General features: G+C 40.0%; 1 protein-coding gene across 1 annotated transcript in view; it reads left to right on the forward strand.

Annotated features, from left to right (window-relative positions):
* sntg2 (syntrophin, gamma 2) overlaps positions 1 to 21,014 on the forward strand; it is a 292,569-nt gene that overhangs the window by 203,179 nt on the left and 68,376 nt on the right. The window contains exon 11 of the mRNA XM_072280480.1: positions 20,270 to 20,399. Within this exon, the coding sequence (XP_072136581.1) occupies positions 20,270 to 20,399 (130 nt within the window). The remainder of the gene's footprint in view (positions 1 to 20,269; positions 20,400 to 21,014) is intronic.

The following is a 21,014-nucleotide window of genomic DNA, read 5'->3' on the forward strand; positions in this document are numbered from 1 at the left end:
TGAAGTTCTTAATATCCAGCAGTCTCTTGCGAACATAAAAAAGGCAATAACAGCTTTGATTGGCCGTGTGGAGGATGCTGCATTCGAGCATGAAGCTATCTTTCCAGAACAAAAAGGTAAAAATAATAGAGGAGAGGGATGCTCAATTAACCAGGGAAGTAAATTGGGATTAGAATATAGAATAATAAATTAGGCACATTGGGACATTAGTCCTTCTGTACTGTATTTACATAATGTATATTCAAAGTCCAGGTCCACAACATTGTTCAATCTTTCACTGAGTTGTACAAAATGATGGGTTTTACACAAAACATTCTAAAGGCAACAATGCTATACTGACCCATTCCTATAGACACTGCCTCCTGATAATCAAAACCTATGACCTGATTCTGGAAATCATGAATTCACCATCACCTCCGACAGGCTAACAGATTCTTTTAGCATACTGAGGAAAACAGCATTTGAAGATCAGGATCTCAAAACCAGAGCTGAACTCTTGGGCTTCTATACAGCAGTAATCCAGACCCTCCTGTATGCTTCATAGACATCAACTACCTATGGAAAGCACTTTGAAAGACTAGAAAAATTGTGATGGATATTCATTATCCAGGACTGAAAGCTGCTGTTTTTTTTTGCAAAACTCAGCTTTTTAACATGACAGAAGAAACTTCTAAGATTCAAGATGTTCATTGGTTACTTTTAACTCATACTATTTACCTATCCTCTTGGGAAACAATTCTGTTCAGACTCAGAAACCTATTGTTGACTTAACTGAGACTGTAACCTAATCAGGGGAAACAGCGTTAGCCTAAGGCTCCTGCGTCTGACCTCATCAATGCAGTTGTGAAAACATCATATGCAAATGAGGTTGTAACTAGATGACTGGTGGTGGTGGTGGTCGTCTCTCGGAGTCTGAGGAAGACTAAACATTGTGCAGTCATCTGTGGGTACACATGTGGCTTCGGAGGCCGAAGGCTAAAGCACACATGTGGTTGCAGGTTGGACATGGAATGGCGGTTGTTGTAACAGGTGCAGACACAGCTTTGTGGCGTCGGTCTCGTGCTGCTGCAAGGCGCTGATTTCAGTCATCCTCAAAGTCAGATGCAGCTTTTCTGGTCAGGGCGCGCCCGCAGACCTGTCGGCTGCGGACTCCTCAGGGTGTCGAGGCTGGAGGTCTGCCCATTTGATATACGATTTCAGATTGTCTTTGAATCTTTTTTTGGGGTGGCCCTGATTGCGACTGCCATGCTCAAGCTCACCTGGGGATTCTTGTTTCACCCATGCAGATTACATGGCAAGTCCAGTGTAGTTGGGCCTGGAGGATCCTTGCCTCAATGCTTGTGCTGTTGGCTCTGTCAAGGACTTCCTGGTTGGTGATTCGGTCCTGCCATTGAATCCTCATGATCGACCGCAGAGAGCGCATGTGAAACTGCTCCAGCTGTTTGATGTGCCTGCGGTACAGGGTCCAGGTTTTGCAGCCGTACAGGAGAGAGGTGAGGACCACAGCCTTGTACACCTTGAGCTTGGGTGAAAGCTGAATGTCTTGTGCTCCAGAACTTTGAGACGGAGTTTCCCGAGTGCCTGGCTGGCTTTCTGGATCCTTGCTATGATCCCTTTGTCAAGGGATCCATCACTGGAGATGGTGCTTCCTAGATACTTGAAGCTCTCCACATTCTTCAGGACAGTGCCATCAATGGTGATGCATGGCTGAGGAGGGTGACTGTTTGGTGCAGGTTGTTGGAGAACTTCTGTCTTACAGAGGCTGGTTGTCAGGCCGAACAGCTTTGAGGCTGCGGAGAATTTGTCGACAGTCATCTGCAGGTGGTTCTCCTGGTGGGCCATGAGGGCACAGTCATCAACAAACAGGACTTCAGTGATGAGCCTCCTCAAAGTTTTGGTCTTTGCAGCAAGGCATCTCAGGTCAAACATTGATCCGTCTAGATGATATCTTGTGTAAATACCCAGGTCTCGGTCCTTAACAGCATTCTTCAGAACTTGGGTGAAGAAGAGGTTGAAGAGCACTGGTACTTGAACGCACCCTTGCTTCACGCCATTTGAGATGTTGAAAGACTCAGATGGGGAACCATCTGAGAACACTTCTCCTGTCATGCCATCGTGGAGCAGGCATAGTGAATTTCTGCGGGCAGCCAAGAAAACAATAAAGATATAGATGTTAGAAAGCAGTAAGGTAGAGAAGAGTTATGGACACGAAGACAGAAAGTCCATTGCTCAGCTCAACCTAAGTAGCATCTCTTCCTAAAGCCTTCTTTTGTGATATTATCAGTGACGTCGCTGAAAGATCCTGATTCTTACAGGGCACATAAGCCACCATTAGTACCTTCTCCCAGGCCAACATCCCTATTGTTAAGGCTATAATTGGTCTTAGTCTGTTGCCTCTGTTCTCTTCACTTTTTCTCAAAACATGCACTTTATTCCAAGTGTCAAATAGCAAAAAATTTCCCAGAGAAGAGAAACTAAAATGTCTCTAGTATATTCTCAATGTCTCTTTGAAAAAATATGAAACGCTTACGAACTCAGACTATTGTTTATTGACAATAGTCTGACTTCAATACTATTATTTGAAGGAAACTCATCACCAAACTCCAGACCCTGGGAGTTAATACCTCCCTCTGCAACTGGATCCTTGAGTTTCTGACTAACAGACCACAGTTAGTGAGGAAAGGCAGCAAGACTCCCTTGCTATGATTATTCTGAAAGCAGATGCTCCACAAGGTTGCATCCTCAGCACTTTACTCTATGCACTGTACACTCATGATGCTGCACTGCCTCCATCTACAAGTTTGTAGATGATAACACTGTCGTTTCAATTTCAATTAATGATGGGTTGGAATATAAAGAGGAGATAGACAGCTTAGTGCCATTGTCATGAAAACAATTCTTCCCTCATTGTCGACAAAACAAAAGAGTTGGTCATAGATTTCAGAAAGGGGGATGGTGCACCTTCTCCTGTGTTGAGATTGAGAGGGTCAAGTTCCAAGTTGTGGACATCACTGGTAGCTTGCCTGGTCCAACCGCATTGCTGATGTGGCCAAGAGAGCTCACCAACACCACTACTTCTTCAGGAGGCTAAAGAAATTTAGCATGTTCCCACCAATTCTTACCAAGTTTTTACTGATGCACCGTAGAAAGCATTCTGTATGGGTGCATGATGGCTTGTTTTAGCAACTGTTCTGCACATGACCACACAAAGCTGCAGATTGTCATGGACTCAGCTCAGCACATCGTGGAAAGGAGCTTCCACTCCAGGGACTCTGCTTCCCATCACAGGAACCGGCCTTCCCTCAAAGGACTGTGATTCTGCTGGCTGCTTTGCTACTGAGACAGCAAGAAGTATAGAGGAAGTTGTCAGCCACCCTGGAAATGCTTCTTTTTCTCCCCTCTCTCAATGAGGAGAAGATACAAAAGGCCTGAAAGCACATAATATCAGGCTCAAGGACAGCTTCTACCCTACTGTTATCAGACTCTTGAATAGAGCTCTTGTACAATAAGATGGAATCTTGACCTCACAATCTACTTTGTTATGACCTTGAACTGTATCATTTACCTGCACTGCACTCTTTCAGTAGTCTTTACATTTTATTTTGCATTATCATTGTTTAAATTTATACTAGCTCTATGCACTGAGTAATGATTTGATCTATGTGAACAGTATACAAGACAACTTTTCACTTTACCTTGGTACACGAGACAATAATAATCCAATAGCAATAACAAACATGCATGGAAATTATTGTCCTCAAACCACTCGAGATGGAGATGAAGCACTGAGGAATGGCATAAGCACTTGGAGTCTCTGTGATACGAGCACATGGAGATTATGTGCATGCAAACTTGCAGAAGCAAAACTCAACATGCCATTTTGCCTTTGCTGTGGTAGAGTTGGAGGATTCAGCTCTGGAATCTGCACATGCCTCAGAACATACAGAAAATGGAGTTGAAGTAAGTTATCCTCAACCTCAGAGTGCTGCTTAAGCAGAAGTGGTACAGCTTTATGAGTCTAACCATAAAAAAAACAGCCCTGAGTGGATAATTATTAAGATATATTCTTGTTTAAGTATTCCCAATAGGACAATCAGGTGCAGCAAGCAATATAAACACATTATCATATTTTATAGTAGGATAGAACTCAAGACACAATTTCCTTAGGCTTCAGTAGTAGTGCTTTGTCTTACTATAGATTAGTTTCACTGATTATAATTCACATCTTTATGACTGAATTGATTTTTCAACTATAATAAGAAGGGAGACAGAGTTTGTCCTTGCTCCATGAATCGTTCATGTTAAGAACAATGAAGCATTATTATAATACAAATTTAGATGCATTCTGTCACTTGTTATTCTCTGATTATCAATGAGAACAAAAGGTATTTTAAAACAATAGGATAGCATTGAAATTTTATTCCTTCTCTTCGTTTAATTGGAAATGTACAGTATGTGCCATCAAATGGCTAGACTCAGTTACATGCAGAGACCATCAATTGTAGTCGCAGTTATTATTGTCCTTTCTTATTTGTGATCAATTTAATTTATTCATTGGATCGTGTATGTGGAGATTTTAGGGTTAAAGAGTGTAGTGAAAATACTCCAATCTCATTCAACATGCCCATCGTCCCTTCCTTAGCTAGTTCTTCCTGTCTACTCTTCCCCTTCCCAATCCACCCAATTCCATCTATATAATCTCTCCTCCTTTTTCTGTCAATTATCATCTTCCAGCCCCTGTCTCACCCCTTCCCCTCACTTCTGTACACTAGTTATCTTTTCCCTTCATTCTCAGTCCTGATATATGGTCGCAAGCTGAAGTGCCAACAATCCCTTGCCTCCATCGACAGGACTTGACCAGCTGAATTCTTCCAGTAGTTCATATTTGATTCCTTAGCTCCATTTACTCTATATATCCTCTTATTTGACTTCCTAAAATGCATTATCTTGCAGTTGTAGAGATTTAATTCCATCTGCAAAAGCATCATCAGCTTTACAACTGATTTATATCTTGTAAACACAAGAGATTCTGAAAATGTTTGAAATCTTGACCAATGTTGGACAAAAGTCAGTTAACATCTGAGGAGGAGAATACACAGTTGATGTTTTGGGCTGAGACCCTTCAACAGGACTAGAAAGGAAAAGGACAGGAACCGGAATGATATGGTGGGGGGGGGGGGAGGGGGAAGAGGTACAAGCTGTCGGATGGTAGGTGAAACAAGCTGAGGGGAAAGTTGGGTGTGTAGGAGAGGAAGAAAGTGAAAAGCTATGAGGTGATAGGTGGAAGAGATAAAGAGCTGAAGAAAAAGAAATCTGATGTGAAAGAGCAGTAAACTACAGAAGAAAATAAATCAGGAGAGGAACTAGAGCGAGGTGATGGCCAGGTGAGAAAAAAAGAATATGTGAGAAATTACTGGAAGTTAGAAAAATCTTGTTGTAGCCTGAGACAACTTATTTCACTATCTACAACACCTACAATTTCTGTGTTGCCCACAAACATTTTAGTTCATCTTCATCAATGTTTGATCAGGTTAATTATGCTCTAATCAGAACAGAAATAGTAACTATGATTTGTATATCATACAAATTGACTTTTTACTTTGTATGCATTGTCTTGTGGATTGTGGATTTGACACCACAGCAACAGTATCTTGCTTACAATAGTTGAATACAAATTGATGTACCAGGACCATTAAAGAGCACATTTTGTATAGGTGCCAAATTTTCCTTCCAGGTATTACTTTGAAAATATTTGAGGAATGCAGAGGGAATGCACGTTATTTCATGATATTTAAGACAGGATTATAATTGGGCAGGCATCTTTCTTAACATTTTGTCTCTCAGTTACTTTAGCGTCAGTGCAAAATATGTAGTTCCTCTCTGATAGCTAGCCTTATGGCATAGCTCTTCCCTAAAGTTCTTTATCTTTTTCTAGAAAGGAGCCTTACAAAGCAAAATGAGCTTTATTTTGTTTCATTCTGCACTTACCTAAATAGCCTCATAAAGAGCAGAGATTAGATAGGGCAGTATATCAAAGGATATTGGCAATTTTCAGCGGCACAGTATCAAAGTATTGAAATAATGCTGATTCTAATTTATTGTGAATGAAGACTCTATTCTTCTTGCTGTTGACAAGCCTTGTTTTTTTCTAGATGAAGATGAATCTAGTCCAAAGACAAAATGACATTTCTCTCAGCTAATTAATGAACAAATCCAGATCTTGTAGTTTTCTGGGTCATTTAGCTTTGTGACTGACAGAATTAGGAGTGAATGCCAATCCAGACTCATCAAGCTAAATAAAGCAAGTAGGATTGATTTGGATAAAATGGGTCAGAGATAACTGTTTGGGGTCAAATTTTTATATTAAATCTCCACAACAACTTTAGAAATCTATGTTGAAGCAACTGAATGTAGATTTCCATCTTCTCTGATGAGTTTCTATCATTGCCATGATTTGATCCAATACTGGGCTTCAATGACATTGATCCACAATTCTAGCAGAGGAAACTGACTAACAGACAGCAGACAGAATCTGGTATTTTTATAGTTTTCTTTTAAGCTAGAGCACGGATGCTGAATAGAATGCTAATATTTGCAATGCCTCCAGAGATACCCAACACAGTCTGGGAGTTCATTCAATAACCTTGCAGCCATTAATAGTCCAATTTCATAAAGGATTAACAACCAAGCTTATTCCTGAATTTTCTAGCCAGATCCTGCCTGTGCTGATCCTACAGGCCATAAGTAGAAGTAAACTGACCAATGTTAGAGCTTTTGATCAACCCATGATTTATTGAGATAATGACACTGGATAATGATGAGCTCAGATTCAAGTGAAAACGTTTAAAGCTGTATGGCAAATCAGCAGCTGTCTGTTCCAATACCACATGGGAACAGTGTTTATCAATACATGACAAGCAAGGCTTCATGAATACTATCAGCATGTTCAATACTCTCAATGCAATTGGGCAAGTTGTCTCACAAAATGTTGGTGTGATTTCACTCAACAGTGAACAAACTTATTTTGTCTGCCTTTGTGGCTGGGGCTGTTAAGGTAGTGGCGCTCAAACTGGAACTGCTGTTTTCCTGGGATAATTTTGTAGTGAAGAGTGCCAAGATTGGCACCCCAGTAGCAGTTGCTGGAGAAGTCCGGTATGCTAAGTCAAACCAAACCTTTTTAGAAGTATAGTATTGAACAGAGTTGAGCTGACAGACTTCCTCATAAAGATGTGGTCAATGGTGATTCGTATTAAAATCTCACATGAATAAAGCTGTTCCCGCCTGTTTAGGATTGGATTCATGTGTACACATAGTCATTGCCTATGCCCAAAGTCCTTCATATTCATGCATATCATCCAATGATTTAACATGTGATAGAAAATACTTCACTCCGCAATCCAGCCCACGTTGCAAAAACACATACTACATAAATGAATTTCAATGCCATTGGTACTGTTAATTTGTTTATTATTTTCACATGTATTGAGATACATTGAAAAGCTTTAGTTTTATATTCCATCCAGAGAAATATGCCATACATAATTATACTGTGGCATTAAAAAGAAAAACAGAATATATAGTAGTTTAATCACCAAGAAGAAAAAATTCTACAGATGTTGGGAATCCAAGCAACACACACAAGATGGTGGAGGAACTCAGCAGGCCAGGCTGCATCAATGGAAAAGGGTACAGTTGAGCTTTCAGGCCGAGACCCTTCGGTAGTCCACCCGGCTGAGTTCCTCTGGCACTTTGTGATGATATACAGTGGTTTTGCAGTTACAGAGAACATGACAAGCAACTTTTTCACTGAGGATGGTGAGAATGTGGAATGACCTGCCAGTGGAAGTGGCGAATACGGGTTTAATTTCAATATTTAAGAGAAATTTGATAGGTGCTTGGATGGGTGGGGTATAGAGGAATATGGTCCAGGGGTGGATTGATAGCACTAAGCAGAATAATAATTTGACACAGGCTAGATAGGCCAAAAGGCCTGTTTTCTGTACTGTAGTGGTCTTTACATTCAGGAGTCTGATAACACTTGACAGAATCTGTCCTTGTGTTTAGTGGTGCATGCTATCAAGCTTTTGTATCTCTGCCTAATGGAGGGGAGAGAGAGAGAGAGAGAGAGAGAGAGAATGACGTGTGGAAAGGGTCCTTGATTATGTTGACTGTTTTTCTGAGGCAGTGGAAGGATGGACAGAATTAATTGAGGGGGTCATTGTCTCTGGTGCAACAAATAGACCAACTGTCAAGTATATATTAATGCAGACATTTGGTTATGAGCACTTACTGATCCGATCCCTCAAAAACAGGGAGCAATCAGGAGAAAATTGATGAGGATAAAGAATTTGGCAGAGTTCAGTGATGGACTCTGTGAATGCCATTCATTATTATTCCCAATATTCTTGGTATTTCTATAAAAATGACACCTTGGACATTTGATGAGGGATTGTGGTTGGGGTGGGGAGTGACATCAATTTAGGAAGGATATGAAAAATGATGGCTCTGACAATTGATGGTCCATTGTACTACACTGTTCATGTCCTGAATTGAGCTTTAAAACAATGACTTTCTATCCCAAGGGCAAAAAGACTATAATTAAAATAATGATATTGTATGTTATAAATAGTAATCACATAATTCAATCTGCATGCTTTTAAAATAGTGGCCATTTATAGGTATCCTGTGGGAATAGCTGACAGGTTCTGGGATGAATTAGGAACTGTTTTTAGCCTCTAGACAGGTTATTATTAATGGCTGTGGATCTGCATGGACCTAAATCATCTGTGGGGTCCTGTAGGAATAAGTTTGAGGGAATTATTCTTCGTCTTTTCGGTGAATCCACTAGAGGAACTGTCTGAAGTCTCATGGGTAGATACAAAGATTGACACAGACATAAAATGTTAATGAAATAATTCCAGAGTATTTTAAATACAAACTTAAATCTGATTGATATTTTATCTAATATAGATAACTAGAGAGCCAAAGGAACAACATGAACCATTTGTATACCCTGAATCACTGAGAGTTAACATGCAGGTATAGCAAGCAATTAGAAAGGTAAATGGTATATTGGCCTTTATTTGCAAAGGATATGAACAGTAGAATCACCTTGGCTAGTTTTTTTTTAGAGGCCTAGTGAGATTACAGGAATAATAAATCCATTCTAATTTTCCTACCAAAGGAAGTATATATTTAAGTTGAGAAGGAATGGCTTCACAAGTAGAATAGAGACTGTTCAGAATTCTCTATTCAAGAAATCAGTGAAGGAACAGTCATTAAGTATATTTCAGACAGATTTTTAGCTATTAAGCAGATCCAGGGGTAGGATGTTTAATTATGAAAGTGGTAGGGAAGTGGAAGATCAGTCATGACCTCTTGACGGTAGCTGAATAACCTTCTGCTGCTTCGAATTCTTATGTTCTTTGCAGATTTGTTTTTGAAATGTTGCTATTTGAAAGGACGTGTTTGTTGCATTTAATAGTTCAGAGCAGTACTATGAGGTTAACTTCAATGCCAAAAAAAAATATGGTGAGATTTATTGTTGGAACCAAAATGCACTAAGTCCTTCTCTAGATCTTTTCAAGCATCAGGTCCTTTGTGGAATGGTGAATGTACAAATTGACTAATGGTATGAGGAAGACCCTTTGAAGATTACAGACAGAGAGAAACCACTATATAAACATCTAGCTTATAAGGTCTTACCATGGTGAACTGAGACCTTTTATAAGGAACTAGAGGAGAACAATTTGTGCTCTTTAGAGTTATAAAGTTATACTGTATTTTGCACCATAAAGATTGACTGTTTGATCTAGATAGAGTGAGAAGAAACTAGTGGCCTCGTGCATTCTCTAAACAGAGCAGCAAAACCTTAAGAGATAAATTTCAGTAAAGAAAGTTGATTGTATATATTGATTTGGATTATCAGTAAGAATTCTGTAGGGAATTGGGCAATTTCCTGATTGACACCATTGGCAACCTATGATTATCACCTATACATAGAACAAAGATAAATATTCAGCCCCTGTCATAATGGTGCACTGGAAACGTTTCCTTTTTAACCTTGACTTCCCCTGGTGACTGTGTGGGTGGCTAATGCACGTGGAATCAAGATGATCAAGATCCAATTGAGATGGCACCAAGCTGAGATGTTTGTCAATGTCATGGCTCCAGTTGCTTTTTTAGGTTTGGAGGAATGGTTTTGAGGACAGCGAGGGGAGTGAGAGGTCAGGCTAGGATTTAGGGACAGGGATAAAGGGGAGTTAGTGGTCAGGGGCAGTAAGTGAATAGTGTGGGCAGGAGTTCACGTTCTGGTCAAATTCCCCCAGTCAAATGTTAGTGATCCCAGAATCACAGGTGCTGAGGAGACCAATGATTCCCAGGTGAGAGGCCAGTCATGAGTTGAATGTCCATATGGAATGGCGAGTACTGAGTCATGAAGGCCTCTCCCAGGTCACTGGGGTTGGAGGTTTATGCAAGTCCAGAAATTGTGGTCCATACATCTGGAAATACAGGCACAAAGGTCAAGTCTGGCAAAGTCCCAAGGACACAGCTGAAGGTCTAAGCCAAGTGCACAGTGAATTCAGAGGTAGAAGCCTGAAAGTTGAAGATCGATGATAGAGGCCTGAAGGAGTCATGCAAGTCCAAACGAAACACGAGGGTCCAGATCACTGGGGTCAGAGGTCCTTGTGAGTCTGGGAGTCAAGGCCCAAAAGTCAAACCATGATCGGTGAGTCCTGGTGTAAAGTCCGAAGTTGGAGCCCCAGTGTCAGCAAGTCTCAAAATTCGGGGACAAGAAGAGGAGATCTTGAGGCAGCCTGTTCTTGGATTGGAGGCCTGTCTTTGTGTTTGAGTGGGTGGATGGGAAAAGGGCTTACTTTGCTATTGTTGTCTTGTTTTGCTTTGTTGCTGCTTGTGTTGTCCTGTGGAACATTGTGGGCATGGTATGTTGGTGCCAAACGCGTGGTGACATTTCAAGTTCAAGTTTATTGTCATCTGACTGTACATATATACAACCAAATGAAACACCACTCCTCTGGACCATGGTGCACCTACAAAACATATATCACACACAGCACATGAAACAAAATATTACCACAAATAAGTTAATCAAATATAATTCAAAGTGCATGTAATCTGCAGCACAAGTAAATGGTACATAGCAAACAGTAAACAGCTTGCTGTCCTAGTGACGAGACCTCAATGGTTGCAAAGTATTCAATAGTCTCATACCCTGAGGGAAGAACCTTTACCTAGCCCTGATGTTCTGGGGCCTCCTTTCTGATAGTAGTGGGTCAAGGAGATTGTGGTCCTGCCAGCACATCCTTGGTTGTTAGCCAAGAAACACATTTCACTGTATCTTTCGATGTGCAGAACATGTGACAAATAAAACTGTATTTGACTGTGGGATTGATGCACTGGGGTAGAGATCAAGAGGGACTGGAGAAGCTTGTCAGCAGAAGTTATAACAGGGTTATTTGGGTTCAAAAGGTTCAAAGGTTCATCTTATTGTCAAAATATGCATATACAACTCTGGTACTCTGGTCTTCTTCAGATAGCCTTGAAATGCAGGAAGACCATACATCAACTCTACCACCCTCCCAAACACACACAAAAAGAACAAGAAACAAAATTTGCATACCCTACCCCGTCCCCGCAGAAAGTAACGGCGACAGTCCCCAACCTCCTCACTCACTAAAAAGAATAGCGATAATAACATCAGAAGCCCCCAACCTCCCCACCACTCACATACAAAGAACTAACAGATCACCCACCCGCTAGTCCGCTACAAGAAAGAAAATGCCAAAAAAAACTGAAGGAGAGCAATAAAAAATACAGTCCAGTCATATAAAGTTCAGAACATTGACTAGTCCTTCATGCCTGGTCCAAACGCTTCGATGGGAACGTTTCCATATGGAATCTTTGTGGAAATGCCTTTAGTAAGAGCCAATATTGTGATGATAATATTGTGCTTGTCCCTGCAACTATACACTCGTGATTATGACTACATGAAATATTGATTTATCTTGGAAACTCTGTCAAAGTGGGGCTGGTAGAGTTCTCCTAGTACACTGTATTATGATCCTATTGATTGTAAATGGGTTTTGATTTGCTACAAATGCAGGTGAGGCAGGCATCAGTAGTAAGTTTCTTCATGCAACACTTCACACAGTAAGGGCACAGATCAGAGAATTCCATTAAACAAACCTGCCTACCGACTATAATTTCTGGAGAATGAAATACTGACTCATCCAAGAACGCAGGTTTTCTGATCTCTGTTCCTGCTCTGGAAGGTTTATTGTTGAAATGTTCTCTTTGGCCTTCAGAGGAAGCCTTCAACTGTATTTGCTCATATCCTTGAAGAGGAGGTAAATTTGAAATACTTTATACTTTATTGTCGCCAAACATTTGATACTAGAACGTACAATCTTCATAGCGATATTTGATTCTGCGCTTCCTGCTCCCTGGATTACAAATTGATAGTAAATATTAAAAATTTAAATTATAAATCATAAATAGAAAATATAAAAATGGAAAGTAAGGTAGTGGAAAAAAAAACTGAGATGCAGGTCAGGATATTTGGAGGGTACGGCCCAGATCCGGGTCAGGATCCGTTCAGCAGTCTTATCGCAGTTGGAAAGAAGCTGTTCCCAAATCTGGCCATACAAGTCTTCAAGTTCCTGAGCCTTCTCCCGGAGGGGAGAGGGACGAAAAGAGTGTTGGCTGGATGGGTCATGTCCTTGATTATCCTGGCAGCACAGCTCCGACAGCGTGCGGTGTAAAGTGAGTTCAAGGACGGAAGATTGGTTTGTGTGATGTGCTGTGCTGTGTTCACGATCTTCTGCAGCCTCTTCCGCTCTTGGACAGGACAACTTCCGTACCAGGTTGTGATGCACCCTAGAAGAAGGCTTTCTACGGTGCATCTATAAAAATTAGTGAGGGTTTTAGGGGACAGGCCAAATTTCTTTAGTTTTCACAGGAAGTAAAGGCGCTGGTGGGCCTTCTTGGCAGTGGACTCTGCTTGGTTGGACTAAGTCAGGTCATTTGTGATATTGACCCTGAGGAACTTCAAGCTTTTGACCCGTTCCACTTGCACACCACCGATGTAAATTGGGTCGTGCGGTCCGCTACTCCTTCTGAAGTCAACAACCAATTTCTTCGTCTTGCTGACATTGAGGGATAGGTTATTGTCTTTGCACCATGCCACCAGGTTCTTAATTTCCTCTCAGTACTCAAACTCATCATTACCCGAGATACGGCCTACAATTGTTGTGTCATCAGCAAACTTATATATTGAGTTTGATGGAAACTTGGCTACACAATCATGGGTGTACAGTGAGGCACCTTGTGGGGCACCGGTGCTCAGAGTGATTGTAGAGGAGAGCTTGTCCCCTATTTTTACAGCCTGAGTCCTGTCTGTGAGGAAGTTGAAGATCCAGCTGCAGATCTGAGTGCTAAGGCCCAGGTTCCGGAGCTTAGGAATCAGTTTATTTGGAATGATGGTATTAAAGGCAGAGCTTTAGTCAATGAAAAGGAGCCTTACGTATGTGTCTTTATTCTCCTAGTGTTCTAAGGGGAAATGTAGGGCCAGAGAGATGGCATCTGCCGCTGACCTGTTGCTCCGGTAGGCGAATTACAAAGCATCGAGGTTGACCGGTAGGCTGTGGTTGATGTGTGCAATAACCAATCGCTTGAAGCACTTCATAGCAATTGATGTCAGAGCCACAGGTCGATAGTCATTCAGGCATGCCACTTTGCTCTTCTTCGGCACTGGGATTATTGTTGCCTTCTTAAAACACGAGGGGATCTTAGACTGAAGCAAGGAGCAGTTGAAGATGTCAGCAAACACTCCAGCTAGCTCGCTTGCACAGGTCCTGAGAATCCATCCTGGGGCGCCATCTGGGCCCGTCAAGATGGATATATTGCACAGGAAATGACAGACTGAATTGTTGGATATATTATACACCATAGAAGAGAGTGAATTTTTCTCTTGGCCCAAGTTGTCACTTGCCCTATTCTTCTTTACAAATATCCTCATGTTTTCAACCAATCTGTGCAAGGTCAAAGATATGAGAAGCACCACCAAAGGCCAAATAAGTGTTACATTTTGTTTTAAAAGTATATCAAAGTGCTTAAATTTACACAAAAACATTAAATATTCAGAGATTCAAAGGTTCATTTATTATCAATGTATCCATTTACAACTCTGAGATTCATCTTGTCCAGATAGTCACGAAACAAAGAAAGAACATGCAATTCATTCAGAGGGAAACATCAAACCCACCCCCCACGCCAAAAAAGAACAGCATCCCGATCATCAACCCCCCAAACCCCTCCTCCGCACAAAACACAGCATCTATCAACACCCCCAAGCCACCCTCCTACTGCATAAAACACAACCAGAAGATCAACCTACAAAACCCCTCCCTCACACAACAAAACTGAAAATGAATGGGTGAAAAAACACAGAATATAAAAACTATGTCTGAAAAAGTCCCACAGTTGATAAACACAATCATCCAACCCATAAACGCAGAGCCACAATAACATCCTCTGATATCACTGACATCATCATCATACAGAGAGACACCATGTGAGAGGCCTACCCTCCTGCCACAGCAAGCCGCGCAGCAATAGACCACTCACAAACACCTTCTCCGGCAGCGATCAAATGCTAGACAGTCGGCACTGAACTCTTGCTCGCCTTCCACATTTGCTTTGATGTCTCAATCTTCCACAATGCTTCAATTGGCAAATAATGGATGCTTTAACCAGCAAAATGGAGTTGAGCATTGGCCCACATCCCGTCTCTAAGTTTCTTCGCATTCAGACGTTTTCTAGAAATAATTGTCCTGCAAAATAAGATAGCACTGATTGTTGTCAAGCTTAATGCAAGATAAGGATGATAACTGTTACCAGGAATAAGCAGTGCCAGAAATACTCACTTTCCTTTATCAGGGATCACTTTTAGTAAAACTCACTGTTTATAGTTAAAGCCATCTGTTTGTCGGGGTCGACCATGGATATTGCATCCAAGCTGTCTATGTTGTTGATCTGCAAACCAGGGCACTACAATGTGGAGATCAAGCTGTTGACCATGCAGCAGGCATCACCTTTCCACACCGCTGATGAATCCAAAATAACAGCAGAGATTGATACAGTTCAGTACCAGCGGCATTGCAGGAGTTGCCACTCAGTGTTGAACTCAATGTAAGACAGCCTTAGGAACTCTAGCTCCAAGTTTTTCCTCAGGGTTTACTCTTGAAGCCTTATGCGTGAGTGGGCATAGCCGCAAGTCTGTGGAGGTTTGAGATCAGTTTTCTTTCTCAAAGATAAGCTGCCAACCATGACTGACGAGTTACATCTGCCTGGAGCATGGTCATTAAAACCATTGTGCATGCTTCTCCTCCTCCCTTACTTCCAAAGAGGCTGGTGTTTTATTTAAGTACTGTACTCGCACCAAGTTGATCTTAGACTGGCTGCGTAACAAAGGCTCACTTTATGATTAAGTGCATAAATGCATATTTTTTCAAAAAATGTAATGATGGATTGCTGTAACTCCTGATATAAATGTGAAAGTCTTTTAATTGAAAAGATTACTTTGGCTATTATATTTCGATATTCCAAGATGTGCTTTCCGCAAGACAGGTTTTAAGGAATTGTGCTTCAGTTACAGAAAATTACTTTTGCATCTATATCCATTTTGAGAGTAGATTTACTCCTTTGGTGAGATAACTGCTTTTCAAATCTTTTGTTACTTTTGTTAGTACTGTCACGTTTACTTGTCAAGTTGGCTGTCAAGTCCTCTTTCCTCTATACACCTAATAATTTCAAATCTTCTCAAAGCTAATGATTTTTAATATTAATATCATCTTACATAGGCATCCATTTATCTTGCCTTTATACTTTGTTGCAAACCCTTCATGCTCAATAATTAAATTTAATAAGCCTACCCTTAACTACCTAATTCATTCCATTTTTCTTCACAATAACAATTTTTCCCATCTATACTTCCCAAAGATGTGGATTAAAGCTCAGTGTGCTTTTCTTTAGCATAAGCTCTGCTTTATAATTTGAGGTAGTGATGATTGACAGCCTAATGCCAAACTCAATTGCCTTCTCCTGCATTTAATAAGGACTATTGTTTGATAGTTAAGAGCTGAAATCTGTTGATTTTACTGTCTCCTGGACAGTAGGTTTAAATGCAAATGTTACAGAAATGAGTTTACTGACGAAATACTAAAATATCAAATTATGTTCACCTTGCAAATAATCAGGCAGAACCCTTATAAACATACCCATCAAACAGTACACACCTCAAACTCAGCTTTCCTTCTCTTCTGATCCTCTTTCAACCAGTGAGTCAGTATATCATGTTGAAGAATATTTATGAAAGACCTACACGAAAGAAGAACTTGGAATTAACTCTGGGTATTGAATGCAATTCTCTTCACCACAAACAACTCCCTGGGCCCAGCACATTCTGAGCCCCAGACTAAGCCAATGGGCTTTGATAGATTAACCAACATAAAGGATAAACCTTGATCTTATCCTCAAACTACTTGCTTCAACTGCAAATATATATGACAGCACTGGTAGAAAGGCCACTATATAGTCGAAATGAAAACACCACCCATCTTCATACAGAGGACACCATCTAATATATTATATAGTCATGGAGTTCTACAGCATAGAAACAAGCCCTTTGGCTCACCACAATAATGCAGAACATCATGGTATCTAGACTAAAGCAACTTAACTGCATTAGTACCATATCTCTGAATGCCCAAATCATTCAGGTGCTTAAGGATTAGAGTCCTGTACCTCAGTTCAACAGCACTCCCCAGGGCTCTGCCATCCATTGTGTATGTCCTGCCCTGGTTCAAATTCCTAAAATTATGCACTTCAGGCTTTTTAAAGTTAAATTCCATTTGCCATTTCCTTAACCATTTTCTGAGTTTATCTAGGCAAGATATGCATTACCTAGTCAAAATTCTTCAGGGTTCATCACACTGCCAGCTTAAGTAGGCTTTTCAATAGGCACTAATTATGTGATGTAACAGTGAAATGAGATGGACATAGAATTGATCTGGTAGTTTAAAAGAGGAGCTCGGCCCATCATCAGCAGTTTTGAAGTATTGTGTGCAATACTTACCTATTCAAAAGGTATCAATAAGATTGAGAGAGTACAGGGAAAATTTACAAGGGTGTTGCTGGGACTTGAGGACCTGAGTTATAAGGAAAGGTTGAATAGGTTAGGAGTTTATTCCCAGGAGTGTTGGAGGATGAAGGGAGATTTGGTAGAGGTATACAAAGTTATGAGAGATATAGATAGGGTAAATGCAAACAGTTTTTTTTCCCCACTTAGGCTGGATGAGACTAGAACTAGAGGTCATGGTGAAATGTTTAAGGGGAACATGAGGAGAAACTTCTTCACTTAGTGGGTGAAGTGGTGAATGGGGGTTCCATTTGAATATTAAGAGTTGTTTGGATAACTACGTGGATGGAGGAGGTAAGGACGGCTCTGGTCTGAGTGCAGGTTGATGGGACTAGGCAGAATAATAGTTTGGCATGGACTAGATGGGCCAAAGGGCCTCTTCTGCTGTATGATTTATGACTCTGTTTATCTTCTACCACAATGTGCAACCACATAGCCCGACATATCACTTACTCTGCTTGGTTGAATGAGTGCACATGGCATGATACAAGTGATAGCTGATCTATCTATGAATAAGTTGACAATTTGGCAGAACAGGACAAATCATGAAAAAAAAAATTCCATTACCAAGTGCTCCACAGTAGCGTAGTGGTTAGCGTGATGCTATACACCTCAGTGTGTCTGAGCTGGGAATTCAATTCCGTCGCCATTTGTAAGGAGTTTGTATGCTCTCCCTATGAACATGTGGGTTTCTTAAGGGGTCTCTGGTTTTCTCCTACAGTCCAAAGACGTACTGGTTATTAGATTAATTGGTCATTGTAAATTGTCCTGTGATTAGGTTATTGTTAAATAGGTGGGTTGTTGAACAGTGCGGCTCATTGCACCAGAAGGGCTGTCCTGTTCTGCACTGAATCTCTAAATAATAATAAAACAAACAATAAAATCTCCAGCTAGTTATGAATGTTACCCAGCTAACAAAATAACTCCAAAAGCAACACTGGTCTTACAAAGGCGGAGCCCGGTATGCAAATCCTAAAAGTAAGGCTGACACATTTGAACCATCACTTGCCAGAAATTGACCTCTTCTCCGCAGGGATATGAATAGATCCATTTGAAGGCTTCCTCTGAAAGCCAAAGAGAACATTTCAACAATAAACCTTGCATAGCAGAAGCAGGAAAAAGCTGAGTGGATGGTACAGCCATGCTTCCCCTTAACATCCCATGATGCACCTACGCCACTCCTCAATTTGATTCACATCAGATAGTAAAGAAACAACTAGCACTACTTGACACAAATAGGTTTAGGGACAAAATAATATCACAGGTATACGACATGCAAGACAAGCTGCAAAACTCCAGAACCAGCTGCACTGATACAATTACAATACTGGTATCTACTTAACAATATGAAACATTTCCAGATAAGCCCTGTTCACAAAAAGCAGAACATATCCAATCTGATCAATTACCAAAAAGTCTACTCAATAAAAGCAACGGAAGATGTTAGCGACAGAGCAGTCAATAATTAGCGTATCTTGATGCTAATTCAGGTTTCACCAGGAGAATTTGGCTCTAGACATCATTATATTCCTAAAAGTTCCAAGTAAATTTATTATCAAAGTACATATATGTCACTATTCATTTTCTTGCAGGTATACTCAATAAAATCAATGACCATAATAGAATCAATGAAGGACTACACCAACAGGGTGTACAAGCAGTGTACAAAAGACAACAAACAGTGCAAATACAAAAAGAAAAAAAACTAATAATAAATAAATAAATAAGCAATAGTTAACAAGAACATGAGCTACAGAGTCCTGAATGCAATGCCTTATCCACCTAGGAGTATCTAAGATGTGTACATTCAGTCCTGATTAATAGTGTCAACTTTGCTACTGGGCTGAATGTAATCTCACTTGATCTTTCAATGCATTAATAAAGGGATGTACATTGTTCCATTCTCCCTCATAAAATGTCCAGCTCTTCAAAGAGGAGCTGGGGAGATCATCAGGTTGCATTTGCTTTACAGCAAATATCATGCCTTTTTTTTAACTGTTTATTTCGAAGCTTCTTTGTTTTGTGGCTACAAGGAATCAAATCTCAAGGTTGTATAATGTAGATACTTTGATGATAATTGTAGCTTGAACTTTGAGCTTAAACATATTAACCAGTCTTTGGTGGGGTTGAGGAGTTGGAGAGATAGTGAGGTATTGGAAGTGGGATAGAGGAAATCATTTGCAAATTAACCACTATACATAGTCAATTGCAATTTAACTTTATTTTGGCTTTGAGGATCATTGGGAATCTCTGGAGCACATGAAAGGTATAGCATACAAATAAAACTGCAAATTCTTTCTTACCAGTTGTTTTCATACTCCACAAGTACTAGCATTATATTGGAGTGTGTTTTTCACAAATAAATACACCATAATTTCAATATTTATCAGGTAATAATCCATCATCCATCCTTATCTTTGCTTCTTCTGGCTTGTATTCCATAGTTTCTTTCAAAGGAGCATACTGTATGCAAAATCTGGTTTATTAATTTGCTCATGGTGTGTAATGAATTTTAGGATTTATTCTTCTATTTTAGTGTACATAGCTGAAATTATAGATTATTAGGTAGGTAAACTCGATTGCTCATTTCCTAAATTGCCTGCAGCAGTGTCAGAAGGAGAGATAAAAGAAATGCCTTAAATTGGGAATATGGTGGAAGGGTTAGAGGAAAAATATAATCAAGGATTTCCCTCTAACTCTACCAGTTGGCAAGGTAGAATATAGAATACCACTGAGAAATGGGAATATAAACCAGCAAGTCTGGAATTAACCCTTCATCAACATGTTCACTGTTTTTTGGCTTTTTGTTTCCTACATTGACAGGTATTTTATGTATGGTATTTTGGGTATTGTCATTCTGGGATATATGCAGTAATTTAAATGTAATATTGATATACTGATTAAGTTTCCAGCTTCTTTGTAATCATTGTTATGAACTTAACCTTAAAAAATGCAGGATTCTGAGGGAGAATAATGTTTAGTCAGGTGCTGCCTTATATATTTGAGACTGATTTGAAGAATACCTTAGATATTTCCCTCCTCTTTCTTTAGGACTAACACTTTTGAAGTTGTGGCATTGGATGGAGTAAGCTCTGGGATCTTCCAATTCTACACTGCTCAAGAGAGTGCCGACTGGTTACGAGCAATATCAACCAACATCAATGATCTTGCCCTGCAAAATGTAGGTTTTTAGTAGAAAACAAAACCTTTTTCTCATTAAAATAACAATGTGAATTTATGACCCAGAGTATGAAAAATGTTGAAATTCTCTTAATATTTTGCTGATAGTAAATTGGTTTTGAAGTTTTCCAATTTTAAACTTTCACTGAGTCCCTGATGATTTTATAAGAGATTTTGTTTTTGAGCCATGGTGTAGATTGAACTGTATTAATTTCCACTATTTCAAATACAGATCCATATAAAAGCAAGGAATAATAGGCGTTTATAGCCAAGATTCAAATCATTAAGTCTATTGTGTTCATGCTGAACAAAAATATATTCACTTTAGTGTCATTTCCTAAATCTTTGATCCATGCATTTTATGAGTCTTCAAATGCTTATCTGGTTGTATTATTAGAGGGAGTTCTGCATCTATCCCCTCAGGCTGCAAGTTCCAAACCCTTGCCAGTTGTAGAATAAAGTAATTTCTAACCCTTCTATCAATTGACATATCTATGACTGCTGGTTACCGACTCTACTCTGAAAGAAAGAAGATCTTTTTACTCCTGTGCACTTCATTTAAATGTCCCTCAGTCTCCTTTATTTCAGATGAAACAACCTTAGCCCGGAGGCTGTT

The sequence above is a fragment of the Mobula birostris genome, chromosome 2 (assembly GCF_030028105.1).
Source record: "Mobula birostris isolate sMobBir1 chromosome 2, sMobBir1.hap1, whole genome shotgun sequence".
Classification (NCBI taxonomy): Eukaryota; Metazoa; Chordata; class Chondrichthyes; order Myliobatiformes; family Myliobatidae; genus Mobula; species Mobula birostris.